At 37.3% G+C, this 13,900-nt stretch overlaps 1 protein-coding gene across 14 annotated transcripts in view; it reads right to left on the minus strand.

Moving 5' to 3' along the window:
• LOC129726407 (sex-lethal homolog) overlaps positions 1 to 13,373 on the minus strand; it is a 470,782-nt gene extending 457,409 nt beyond the window's left edge. For 6 of the 14 annotated variants that reach the window (XR_008728337.1, XR_008728336.1, XM_055683049.1 and 3 more), the window contains exons 1-2: positions 13,106 to 13,372; positions 12,992 to 13,037 (exon numbers count right to left, since the gene is read on the minus strand). Coding sequence is in view for 4 of the 14 variants with exons in the window: in XM_055683049.1 (XP_055539024.1) it covers positions 12,992 to 13,037; positions 13,106 to 13,149 (90 nt within the window). In the remaining 10 variants the exon portion in view is untranslated. Of the gene's footprint in view, positions 1 to 12,991; positions 13,038 to 13,105 lie in introns of all 14 variants that reach the window. The other 8 variants (XR_008728333.1, XR_008728331.1, XR_008728328.1 and 5 more) reach the window with 3 other exon arrangements.
• Between the last annotated feature and the right edge of the window lie 527 nt (positions 13,374 to 13,900).

A 13,900-nucleotide genomic window follows, 5' to 3' on the forward strand; every position in this document is an offset into this window, starting at 1 on the left:
GATGGCCATTCCCCTGGCCGCGGCGAAGTTCACTAGCCTCAAGCCGTTGTTGTTGGTGGTAGAGTGAAGGCTTTCCCTACCAATAACGGGACGAAAGAACTCCTCTCGTCCGACTTGTGCGTTCGTATCTCCGATGACGATCTTTATATCGTGTTGTGGGCACTCTCCATACGTTTTCTCGAGGAGCTCATAAAACTCCTCCTTTACGTCATCGGTTTTATCGTTTGTCGGCGCGTACACGTTGATAAGGCTGTAATTGAAGAATCTGCCCTTGATCCTCAATACGCATAGACGGTCATTAATAGGCCTCCACCTAATAACACGCTTCATTTGGTTTCCAAGTAGTACGAAACCGACGCCCCGTTCCACTCCGTTCCGCTCTATCGCCGCCACTGTAGTAGATGTGATACTTAAAAGAAGTGCCCGCGGTCGGATGGACCGCCCGGAATTCACGTTCCCCGGTTTTAGGCCACCGCACCTCTTGTATGGCTGCTACCTCCACTTTTGCCTTCCGTAGCTCTCTGGCCAAGATGACACTCTCTGCAACACTCTTATAAATTTCTTCCACCCCCTTTTCGGCCTCGCTCATCACACCGAAACAGGGTCCCGATTCCGCAATTCACCTCTCTAAATCTAACGTATTACACTCTCCAACTCGCGATCCGAAAAAAAAATCGATCCTGTCTACAGAATTGCAAGCGATGTTCTTTCTGAAACTTTCGGATCAAGATAAAATTACGACCGTTCAGTTTAATAGGCGTCTTATTACTGATTTGCATAAGTGATTGAAGAATAATAGAATGCTTGACAATTATTGGGTTGTTAGGGTGGTCCTTCGAATTAAATTTAATAGGACAATTTAAAATCGGTTACACATGCATTGAATTTATCTGATTTAGTATTCATATTATCTAAAAATCTATCATTACCTTTCATAGAATCAAATTTATTTATAAAAATATCGTCTTCAAACACCAGATTTATTCTTAGAAATTCGCTGCATGCCCGTTCACGGCCGAGGAAAGATGGTTCAAATATCCATCCTTTATCCACACGCATTTATCACAAGGATTTTGAAACAAGAGACACGGCCAGCAAAATACTTTACCACGTGCCTGTGACCCGCACAACCACGATGCATCATAAGCGTTCACGTTAAATTTTCGTGTAATTGTCATTTCACCTCTGACAAACGTTGACTTGAGGTTTTCTAGCTTTGGTCGAGGAACTTGCATTTTTGTGACTAAAAGCTTTTCTTCTACAGTTCGTCTTAAGAATGGCTTGACTAGAAGGTCCTTAACATGATCTGGCTCCATATTTATTTTAACGTACTGCATTTGCCTCTTGAAAAGTACTGAAAAAAAAACATTTCATTCTACCACCCAGGCAATACAACATTGCGTGTGTGTTACATACAATGCCACCGAGCGTATTTTTAGTAGCCATTATTAACACCGGCCGTAGGCCCTTGTCATGCAGAATTCGGCGAGACGCGAATAGCGTCAAAACAGTTCGGGATGTGCTTGGACGCGCGTAATCGTTTTCATTGTTAATATTGCTAAGATATTGCTGATATAGTATATCACCTCTATTCCGGAAATACTCATATTAGATGGTATTCAGCTATTTTCGTTGTTTTCAAGAAACTGAAAGTGGTCATCTTCGAATTCAAGATGGTGTTCAGGGTCAATGCTTGGCTTCTATACATTATTCCGATTACTGAAATATTCATATGTAGTAGTATTCGGCTGTTTTCCAGAAGTTACCATCTTACAATTCAAAATGGTGTCTGAGGTTAATTTTTAGCTCCATACATCATTCAAAATTTTCCTTGGTGTATTTACTGCTCGCCCAAATAACTTTTGCACTGGGGAGGGGCATGGTTATGTGAAAAAAGCAAAATATTACACAAGGGATGCTACGGATATCCGCATCCGCATCCGCAAATGCGGATCATCCGTATGAAAATTGACATCCGCATCAACATTTGCATCCGTAATCACATATCCGCATCCGCATCTGCAGATGTCTGAAAAATCACATCTGTAACATCCCTGCTCTGGAGTATTCTTTTTGAATGCTTTCTTGCGAATATGATGATACGATTGTTGTAGTAGATGGTATCTCCGCCAATTCGTTTACAGATGCAGATGGTTACAACTCCGTCGGTAGAATGTTTCTTCCACATCCTTATGTTGATGGTTTCATGAATGAATTGTGTGGATGCTCTTCGAGATCAAATTCATCTTTCACTTTGATACAATATAATCTACACGAATCACAAATTGATAAAGACGTATTAAAATGAGCTTGACTGTTCAATATTTTCAATTTTGCAATAACGTTTTCGTTTAATTTGCGTCAGCTTGATGGGCACCGACGATCAGGAAAGGGTTTACAGCACTTGGGCTTGGTGTATTCCATTTTCACTTCATTCATCTTCACAAAATGCAAACTGTTACTAACACTTCTGGAGAAGTGCAATCGTATTTATATACGAAAACAGATATTATAGGTACCCGCATAATCAATAACCATAAACGGATGATAATCCATATGGTTTAACGATATCTCATACAGTCGTGACTATATCCCGAACTAGTTGTTAAGCACGTTTTATGGTTATTGATTATGCGGGTAACCCAGTAGTTATTGGTAGCGTACTTTACAAACAGTTATCATTAGTAAATGAGTAGGTCGTGTTGCACGACAAACATATTTTTTATAAAACATTAGCTGACCCGGCAAACTTCGTCCCGCCTATTTTTGTGTTTAATTTAATAATTTTCAACATTCCAAATTCATTGATTTCTTGCGAATTGTTTTTATATCGTTTGAAATTATTGTTTTTATCGGAATGACAACATTCTCGACTTTTGCCTTTGGTATATCACCTCTATTCCGGAAATACTCATATTAGGTGGTATTCAGTTATTTTCGTTGTTTTCAAGAAACTGAAAGTGGTCATCTTCGAATTCAAGATGGTGTCCAGGGTCAATGCTTGGCTTCTATACATTATTTCGATTACGGAAATATTCATGTGTAGTAGTATTTGGCTGGTTGCCATCTTACAATTCAAAATGGTGTCTGAGGTCAATTTTTAGCTCCATACATCATTCTGGTTAAAGAAACACACATATTGGGTGGTCACTTCAGGCTATTTTTCAGAAACCGGACGTCACCATCCTGGATTTTAAAATGACATTTGGAGACAAATTCTAGCCCCTGAGCGTCATTCTGGTTCAAGAAACACCAATAATAGTTATTATTTAGTCGTTTCCGGCTGTTTTCCAGAAACCGGAAGTCACCATCTTACAATTCAAAATGGTGACTGTGGTCGATTCTAGCTCCTGTGTATCATTCTGGTATCGAAGCATCTCATATTGAATGGAAATCGGCCATTTTTGGCTGTTTTTCAAAAATCGGAATTCGCCATCAGGGATTTCAAAATGGTATTCAGAGACAATTTCTGGCCTCTGAGCGTCATTCTGGTTGAAGAAACACCCATATTGGGTGGTATTTGCTCATTTTCGGCAGTTTCCCATTTTCCGGAAGTCGTAATCTTACAATTCATAATGTTGTCTGACGTCGATTCGTGGCTTCAGTGCATCATAACAATCCCGGAAATACCCATATTGAGTGTTATTTGGTTATTTGCCACTGTTGTTTAGGAACCGAAAGTCGCCTTATCGGATTTCAAAATGGCATTTGGAGACAATTACAGTCCTCTGAGCGTCATTCTGGTTAAAGAAACACTCATATTGGGTGGTATTTGGTCATTTGCCGCAATTTTCCAGCACCAGGAACTCGACATCTTTTATTTCAAAATGGCATTTGCAGAGCTGGTAGCGTCTGAGTGACTCAAAAAACTGAAAAAAGAGACCAAAAAGGAACCGAAAAGAGGGCAAAAAGTGACCATAAAGAAAATTTATAAAGAGGAAATTCGGACTAAGAAGCAAAAAAAATCTATTGATTTGTGAAAAAGGCCTGTAAATTTTAGGATATAAAATGATTGTGGGGCTTATTACGGGAGTCACTTCACAGTGAAATGACAACCGTAATAGGCACAGTGAAAGTGATTCCCATTTGATTTGTACGCGTCTTTTTTCATCGTGAGATTTTTTCCCTTCGTTCTCACCGTTAGGTGACACCCGTAATAAGCCCCTGTATTAAAAAGGCAATACAAACGTCTAACCGGGTGACCCCTCAAAATCAATTTTCGATTTCTCGTTTTTTCCTGGTTTTACCAAAAATATTTCTTAAATTCTCCCGTTGTTTCATTATTGAAAATAAGGAAAAAACAGTGTTAGAAAACTATGAAAATATATTCGTCAACTCTGACCAGTTTCTACATAGAGTCCTGCCCAATTTTCGTTCTTTTTATCTCCAAATCGTTCGCAATCCTCGCCTTATGGCGCTTTTTTGCTTCTTTCACTTTTTTGTTGTTGTTAACTTTCCGTTGTGCTTCCAATGCTTCTGTTATGGGAAAATTCTGACCCTCGAATTTCAAGAAGGCAATGTATGTGATTTTTTCGAGGATGCGAATAATGAACACTGGTTGAGGATGTGATTTAGACTTAGGATAAATTTTCTTCGTTCAGACGGGACACGAATCCGCAATCTCCGATGTCGAATTTTGTTTAGCGGTAGGACTCAAAAACTTTGTCTTCTCGAGAAAAAATCTTCATGTAAAATTTGACCTCAATCAGATTTTGGGAGAAGAGCAAACAGTGGTCCAAGTTTTACTTACTTATTTACCCGATTAAAAAATAATGTCTCGAAAATCGTCGAGATGTTTTGTTATCTCGAAATACATTTTTTTCCGAAAAATTTCGATATCTTGAGCAAACAAAATTTTCGTGCTGAGGCATATATATTAGCAGTTTTTTCAAGGGCCTTAAATAAATTTGAACCGACACTTCAAATAAAATATTAACAGAAAACATTATTCCAAATAATCCGAGTAAAACCCGAAGTCGCTAGAAAAAAAACGGTAAAAATCTCATGGAAGCAAAAGAATCATTACGGTTTTTCTAGAATTCGATAAAGATGAGAAGGGTTTCGCGCCAACACGACTGAGGGATAGTAGCTTCTCGGAATTCACTGGGACTTTGCGAGTGTGTACACGCAAAAGTTCAAGCTTTAATCATCCAATATGTTCTTCAATTCGCACAGAATTTGCTCCGACTTCGCACAACGAATGCATGAAACGCATAACGCAAAAGTTGTACAAGGAATACATTGACAGAGATCAAAATCAGAATATGTATCATACACGCAAAAGTTGGACTGTGCGTAACCACATCAATATTGCGTCTTTTCAGAACATCTACATACTGTTTCGGAACCAGTACAACAAATGTGTGTTGTTCATAACGCATTTGGTGCTCTAGTGAATGTTCAATGTATTGGACAGCTCAAAATCAAAACACCTTCGAAGTATTAATCGGTGCTAGTGTATTGCCATGATGATTCGTACTGGTATTGGTAATATTTTCCAGAAAGCTGCTATCGTTAAAGCAGTGCAAGCAGTAATCAATACTGATGATTTTGGTACTGACTAGGTTAACGCAAATATGAACTGATCGATTCACTATCATGGATCCAGTCATTCAAAAACATCATCGAATCAATAACAACATCAACTTATTGTTTATTGTGTTGTTTATACTAAAAACAAGAAGTGATATTTGAAAAATCGGTCTTCTCAGATTTTATCTAAATAAGTTTTTTCAGATAGACAATTCAGTTGCCCAAAGTTCTTTTGAAGAAAGGGGTCCTCTTAAAGGAAAAAGTTTTTCTAGCAAATAACTTTTTTTCTTCTGAAAAGACCCCTTCTTTCAGAATAATTTTGCAACAAGATGACACAAGAGCCATCATTTCGGTCGTGTACTGCTATTATTTTTTTTCAATAGTAAATTTCAATAAACGCATCTTTCAACTGTCAAAACCAAAACCAAGACATTGGAATTACTATGTGCAAACTGTACTTTTGTTTCATGCCAGCTCTACTTCAATTCATTGCAAGCACTTTTACAAGACGATTGAATTTGTTGGAGAAAGTTTTGTTTCATCAATTTTTATCGGAAAACTGGTTGTAAATTGAATTTTTTGTGTTGATAAAGTATAATAATTTAAAAAAAGACACAGTAAGTCTCTATTTCGGCAAGAATTTATATCATATTAGCTTGTTTCTTACATTTTCGCCCCTGAGGCAACTTAAAACGAGAATTTGAATCGAATATTTCTACATCGGAATTGGTCATTGTCATGTAGAATTTATCATGGTCCGAATTTATGTTAGAACGATTCCTACACGTTCAAAAGAAGCAGGAGGCAATAAATACCCTTACACCCACCGAGATTTTTGTGGCACTAAGTAAAATAGATTCTCACATGTGTCGTTCTGCAAGAGCAAGGCCTCCCCGATATAAATTTTTGGCCCCAGTTTTGGCACAGACAAACAGATGAGCCACTCGATGACGATTTCTTCGTCCTGCAAAATAACGATTATGAAAAACATTATGAAAAACAACATGTTAAGAAAACGGCGATTTTATATTATCCGTGAATTTTCGGATTTCCAGCAATTACATCCAGAACCAATGACCATAACAGTTTCATGACAGCACAAGTTTATCGTTGAGAACAAAAAACCATGGATGGAATTGGTTTTTCATTATATAACTTGAAAAAAAAAGACAAAATGGGACAAAATATGCGGGTACATTTTAAAAGTACTCGCATATTTTGTCCCATCACATATGAATTCAACCAGCAACCGGCAGTATCATTGGCAACGTAGATTGTACTACAGACAAACAACATTAGTTTAGTTGATTAAATGACATAGGGTAGGGAACATATTCTAAGCAGCTTTAGGAATCGCCTGTGTATTCAGAAGAAATACTCGAAACGTTTTGGGTGAAACTCAAACAGTAGTATATCAATCTGTTCGCTATCGTTTTCTCTGTCAGAACTTGTCTTCAGATTGTAAAACTAAGTTAGCAAACTTTAACAATCTTCAATCAAAGTTACCAATCGAGGGACACTATTCCAATCACCCCGAACCTATTTTAAGCAGTTTCCATATGTTTTGCAGGCGTTTTTTTTTCAGCACCCGAAGGTGCTCCTGAATGGCTGCAATATAGGTCGATTTGTTTCAATTGCAATTGTTCACAGATTTCTTTGTGATTAACGGTATTTCTCATATTCGTAAGACAGCTAGACAATCAAAGTTTTTGTTTCCATCATTGAAATTGTCGATATTGGTCAAGGAGCAGGAGTTTGAGGCCTGTTTTCTTCGACTAATTAAAATAGGCGCTGCTGCTTAAGCCGTTCCCTACCCTACTTCTATATGCCTAAAATAATTCGATATACACTAATCTGGAGCAAAATTATATGTTTGCAGTTTGTACCACTATGCAGTGGGACTGTAATGCGGGTACTTTCAATATGGGACAAAAACAACTTGGTATTTTTTTCCATGTTTTTCCGTACAAAAGCATAAATTTTAATTTTTTTCCAAAAAATATGATAACAATTAAGTCGATTCCCGATGATAACTCAAAAGTGACCAAAATCAGTATAGGACAGTTACGCGGGTACCGGCAGTAATGCCTCTGATGTTGCTATAAACAAGCGTACACGCTTATTAGCAAAATCAAAAACCGTTTTTACGAAAATTAGTTTCACGGCTGTTTGTCTGTGACTTTAGTATATGATGCACAATTGGGTAAATCAACTCAATCCAATCGAAAATTTGAAGTAACTGAGGCATGAACGAACATTTAACACTTCAAAATTTAGTGCTTAAGCCTGCTCCACATTAAAAGGCTAGTTGGAACAGGCTTTCGAACACACCGACTCTGCTATCATTTTCCCCTGATAAATTAATATGCCAGAGCGATCAAGTTACCTGATCAAAATATCGCAATCCTTCGTTGGGGAATCCTGTTTTGTACTCAATGTCCTTCTGTGCTGTTTCGCAGCATTATTTGCTATTATATATATGCTCTTTTTGACTATTATATTTTTTTGCTATTATATATATGCTCTTTTTGACCGGAGGAAGAAAGAACCGATCAGAGTAACATCTGATTAACAATTCGTGCCGATCGGGTGGATTTACTTTGCTCACAAATGTGTAGTGTCATTTCTTGCTCTGCAAGCTACTGAGCTAGCCATGAGGCAAAGTAATGTAACTGTTTTTTTAATATTCGCGTTGACGGCGTTGCTGTTATTTGCTTAGTTTTTGCAGGCGAACAAGAAAGAAGGAAATATTTTTGCTTTTATCATTTCGCGCTTTTTGATAATTACATATGAAAGTTGACGTAGATGCGAACAGCCTTTAAGTTTCTTTTTAACAACGTCAACGCGGAATGCTTTAATATCAATTTTTAGTAACCTAACTATGTCAGCTGCATTATTTGATTAAAGCAAACGAAATCCTACAACACCCGAAAGCAAATTGATCCTATTTTTTCGAATTCGTTTGGAACCACAATTAGATTTTAAATTTTTACTCCGTCGAAATTGTGTAATTGATTGTTTTTTCTTTGCACCGTGAATCACAGTGCTCTTTATTGCATTGCGTTTATAAAAGTTCGTGGTTCTGAAAATGGGTGCCTTTGATGTATTTTTCGTAACAGCTTAATCAAATCAAGTAAAACTATGAGTTGACTGCATATGCAGCACGTATTTGCTGCCTACTGATATCAAGAGCAATATTTTACATCCACACAAATCAACGAAGAGGAGTATTCAGAAGCCTGAGTTGGAATGAGTCATAGTTAAAAAAAATCAAAATGATTGACGAGTTTCGAAACTGCAAGGTAAAACTTTTTTTGATAACCAAAAAGCTCAGTTAAAGTTTAGACAAATAGTTTAAGGAGTGGTTAGTCCCCCCAATCCCCGCCGATGCTTACAGCTTTTAGGAAACAGCAAAATATGCGTATTCGTTAAGTTTGATTTCGCAGGTCTAGCTACTAAACTGCTATCTATTTTGGTTGAAACCAACAACCAGGTTATCCCTAACAGAGAGGATCAAGCCAATTGACTTACAGATTTTCAAGTTGATATTTTTTCAAAAATGGTTCAACAAATGAAGCGACAATTTCTGGCCTCTGAACATCATTCTGGTTAAAGAAACATCCATATTTGGTTGTTTTTGGGTCATTTTCGGCAGCTTTCCAGTCACCGGAAGTCGCCATTGTCGGAGGTCGATTTGTGGTTTCAGTGCATCATCACGATTTCGGAAATACCCATATTGGGTGGTACTTGGTCATATCCCGCTGTTTCTCAGAAAGCGGAAGTCGCCATCTTGGATTTTAAAATGATATTTGGAGACATTTTCCGGATAGAAACCGGAAGTTTCCATCTTAAATTTAACAATGGCGTCTGGAGTCGAGAATTTTTTTTTGTTCTCAAAAACCTCAACATATCAAATTTGGTTCCATTTGCTTGATTATTTCTCGAGATGTGCAGAAATTTGTGTGGAACCCCTCCTTTCAGAAGAAGGAGGGGTGTCGAAACATTATAGACATCTTTGTTACCACTGAAAATATTCACCTGCCGAATTTGGTTCCATTTATTTGGTTAGTTCTCGAGATGTGCAGAAATTTGTGTTTCATTTGTTTGGAACCCTTCCCTCACATAAGAGGGAGGGGTGTCAAACCATTATAGACATATTTAATACCTCTAAAAACATTTACATGCCAAATTTGGTTCTATTTGGTGGATTGGTTCTCGAGCTGTGCGAAATTTGCGTTTCTTATGTATGGGACCCCTCCTTTTGAAAAGAGGGAGAGGAGTCAAACTGTTATGGATATATTTGATACCCCTAAAAACATCCACCTGCCAAATTTGGTTCCATTTGCTTGGTTAGTTTTCGAGATGTGCATGAATTTGTGTTTCATTTGTATAGGACCCCTCCCTTCCAGAACAGGGGGGGGGGGGGTGTCATACCATATTGGATATTTCTGTTACCCCTAAAAACATCCACCTGCCAAATTTGGTTCCATTTGCTTGGTTAGTTTTGTGAGATGTGCATGAATTTGTGTTTCATTTGTATGGGACCCCTCCCTTCTAGCAGAGAGAGGGGTGTCATACCATTATGGATATTTTCGATATCCCTAAAAACATCCACCTGCCAAATTTGGTTACATTTGCTTGGTTAGTTTCGAGATGTGCATGAATTTGTGTTTTATTTGTATGGGACCCCTCTCTTCCAGAAGAAGGAGGGGTCTCGAACTATCTTAGTCACCTTTCTCGGACCCTAAAACCCTTACATTCAGTAGTTTCTAAGCCTATATGGAACAGACAGACAGACAGAGCTGCATTTTTATATGTTTAGATTCGGCAAGGGAGTACGTGTAGGTAGACCAAGGTACAGCGCTTGAGTTATTTATCCAATCGTTTTGTTGTCAAAGAATGAATTGTATATTTTTGATCAAGCATCCCAATGAACGTATGGTTTTTGCTGGAAAACCACGGACAAATCGGGAAAAACGTGTATTTTTGTAAATATTAATAATTTTTCGAGCTTAAATTCAATATATCTCGAAAACCGATGTTAACTACCAAAAGCCTTTCGATTCAAAATGACTCTCTGCATCTTTTAAGATCATCAAAATACAAATATTTTGAAAAATGTTTGAATTAGAATTTATTATAAAAAAAATAATCTACCATAAAAACAATATTTTTCATTTCTCCATCCTGGAGTTTTTTTTTAAAGTTGCGTATTAACGCCAAGTTTCTAAAAAAAAATTAAAAAACTCAACTCTTTTTTTTTAATTGAAATTTAATGTTTATTTTTAATTTTTTTTGTCAGAATTTTATTTTTTGTACAGTGTATATTTTTTATGATACATTTTTAATTCCCTACTACTCATTCTCAGACAGTTTTTCTATACAACCAACGGTTTCTGGGCTACAATGCTTTGAATGAAACCTTTGCCAAAAGGCATACGCCCTTTTAGAATATAACTCATGGGTGTAAAAAATCTCTCCATCTGTGAAAAATGCTCAGTTTGCTAAGCCAAATATGCGTGCAAAGTCTTATATTTGTCTTGTTTGTAAACGACATATGCACTAGACTGAAGTCCCAGAAGCAGATGTTTGCTGATGATCTCAAATTCTATAGAGAAGTATCGTCACCTCTGGACTGTTTGGCTTTGCAAGACGACATTAACGAACTCTCGCTATGGTGTTCACAAAATGGCATGAAAATGAACGCAGCGAAGTGCAAAATTGTCTTATTCACAAGACGCTCTAACTCTGTAAACCATACATATTACATCGATAGTAACGTCCTGGAGCGGGTCACTTCTATTCGCGATCTAGGAGTCACAATAGACTCTAAACTCCGATTTCATGATCATGTCTCAATCATTGCAGCCAAAGCGTTTGCAGTGCTCGGACTCATTCGAAGGCAGTCGCGCCATTTCACTGATGTATACACTCTAAAAATGTGCATTGGTTCGGAGCATCCTTGAGTATGCAGTTCAAGTCTGGGCACCATACCAACTAGCGCACGCCGTGAAATTAGAGCGGATACAAAAGCAGTTCATTCGGTATGCTTTACGCCAACTACCGTGGAATGATCCGGTGAATTTACCTGACTACACCGCGCGTTGCATGCTTCTTAACTTAGAAACTCTCGCAGCCCGTCGAATCAAGCTGCAAAGAACGTTTATTTTCGACATAATAGAAAATGTTATTGACTGTCCAGAACTGTTAAGACACATCAATTTTATTGTACCCCCGCGAGCCCTCCGAAGTTATCCATGAACTGGGTATGACGAAAACGGCTTTTAAAAATAGAATTAGAAATTATAATAAGCTATAATTAGTCTGCACGATTTTTATTCGAAGACGAGAAACAATAAACAATAATAAATGCCTTGGCCGTCTTAGAATGCGTGGAGACTGATATGCTTTTATTTTCTATATATAGAGAGAAAATAAAGGTAAACGAGTCCCATCATTTATTTCCAACCCAGGAATTCATGCAAAAGTTCTTAGAACTCATGGAAATATATAATGTTCCACCTCATAAACATACAGTCGAATAAAACATACTTTTTGTCAAATCATAGTTATTTGCATCAAATTCAAAATTAGAACTTCAATTGAAATTTTCTCAATTGTGAGCATTTCCATATGGGACTCTTATGCTTTTATGGGCAGTAGAAGTGACGCCCTCTAAATCCAGAAGAACAAATATTTTTCATTCTTTCGGAAAAAAATGTGTACACGTGGACCTTCATTACCTTCTTTACACATCTGACCCCCCTCTTAAAGCTGTCCACGTGGAATGTGCACAGGTGATTTGGCCTACAAAATTTTCTTGTTGAATGAAGGTTGAATCTTGTTGAATGAAGTAAGCCTTTTTCGAAGCTTAGGCTTCTATGCAAATAGATTTTAGGTAGACAGATGTCTATACCTGCAAGGTACCATTGAAATCTGAGAGACTAATATCAATTACTTATCGAGTTTGTATGAATTTCCCTAGAATATCGGTCATTTCAACATAGAATGGACATAACTCTAAATCGCTACCAACGATTTGTTTTAATTTACCTATAGATGAAAAACATTAAAACGAACAAACTAGCGTGCACCTTTTTTTTGGTAACGGTTTTTGATAACCGTGTAAATGCAAGTGCAGTTTTATTCTAAGAATATTGGTCGATCAAATTTTTGCGTATTTTCCGATCGTTTGGCATGTTGCTGTTTCATTTTCGCACCGAAATAAATAAGCAAACAACCTAAATGCCTGATATTCCCTGATGCTCCCGGGTTTAGCGGTAGTCGCCACTATGAATTCTGATCAGATCGTCTATTGACCAAAAAATGGAAAAGGAAATCTGGCCTTAAGTTTTTTCATTCAGATATTATTTTCTTTTATACTAATCATTACACTATATTGTTTACGAAAAAGCCAGTATCAACCTTAACTCTCCATTCACATCGAAGCGAAACATACCATTCCTGACGGAAGTGAGTGCGACATTCCCCAAAGTCGGCCGCCGCTGAGTGTTTGAAAACCATGAAAAAATATGATTAAGCATTAACGCGAATTTTAAAAATAAATCTGTACCTTGACCTAAAAGTTGATGGATATCCATTCATTTTACTATACATCCTCACGAACTAATTTTGTAACTATAATTTTTAGCTCTTGTAACTGCTTGAACTGAACTTTAGATAAATAAACACAGATCAACGCGTTTTGAATCAGACCGAAGCAAAAAGTGTTAAGAAAATTGTGACTAACACATTTTTATTTGCGTCCCTATTCTGTTACGATGCATAAACATATTCAGTTAACATGGTGTGTCAGGTTGTGTCTAATAACTAGTGATGGGAAACTTATCGATAATATCGATAAATGATGGTCATCGATATTATCGTTAATTTTTTGACCTTAGCGATAATTATCGATATTATAAGGGTAAGCACAAGTCATTGCGGCTGGTTACTGGAGGAGACTCAAAAGAAGGAGACCTCACATACCCTACCCCAGGAGTTGCTTCTGCCGCTTGGTATTTGTTGGGTGCTGCTATTCGATAAGATTTAGCATTGTTGGGGGTGGTGCGGGCGAACCTTTAGCCCCGGGTGTCACTGAGTTCCTGAGAAATAATGGTAACTAATAAGGTATTTATAGATTTTAGTTTCCTAAGAACAGATGAATTCGACAACTAAGTACTGGAGAACTTTGAAAAAATATCCAAACTTTTTGCACCATCTCATAAAAAGCAATGATACGAAATTGTAATAAAATGCATTTTCTTTGGCTTGCCAACTCTTATAATCTGATGGACATGCATAGCGGCAGTCTATTGGTAATTCTCTGGTAATTGTTTAGTTTAACTTGGAACTGTTTAAGTTTAAA

This window comes from Wyeomyia smithii, chromosome 3 (assembly GCF_029784165.1).
Source record: "Wyeomyia smithii strain HCP4-BCI-WySm-NY-G18 chromosome 3, ASM2978416v1, whole genome shotgun sequence".
NCBI lineage: Eukaryota > Metazoa > Arthropoda > Insecta > Diptera > Culicidae > Wyeomyia > Wyeomyia smithii.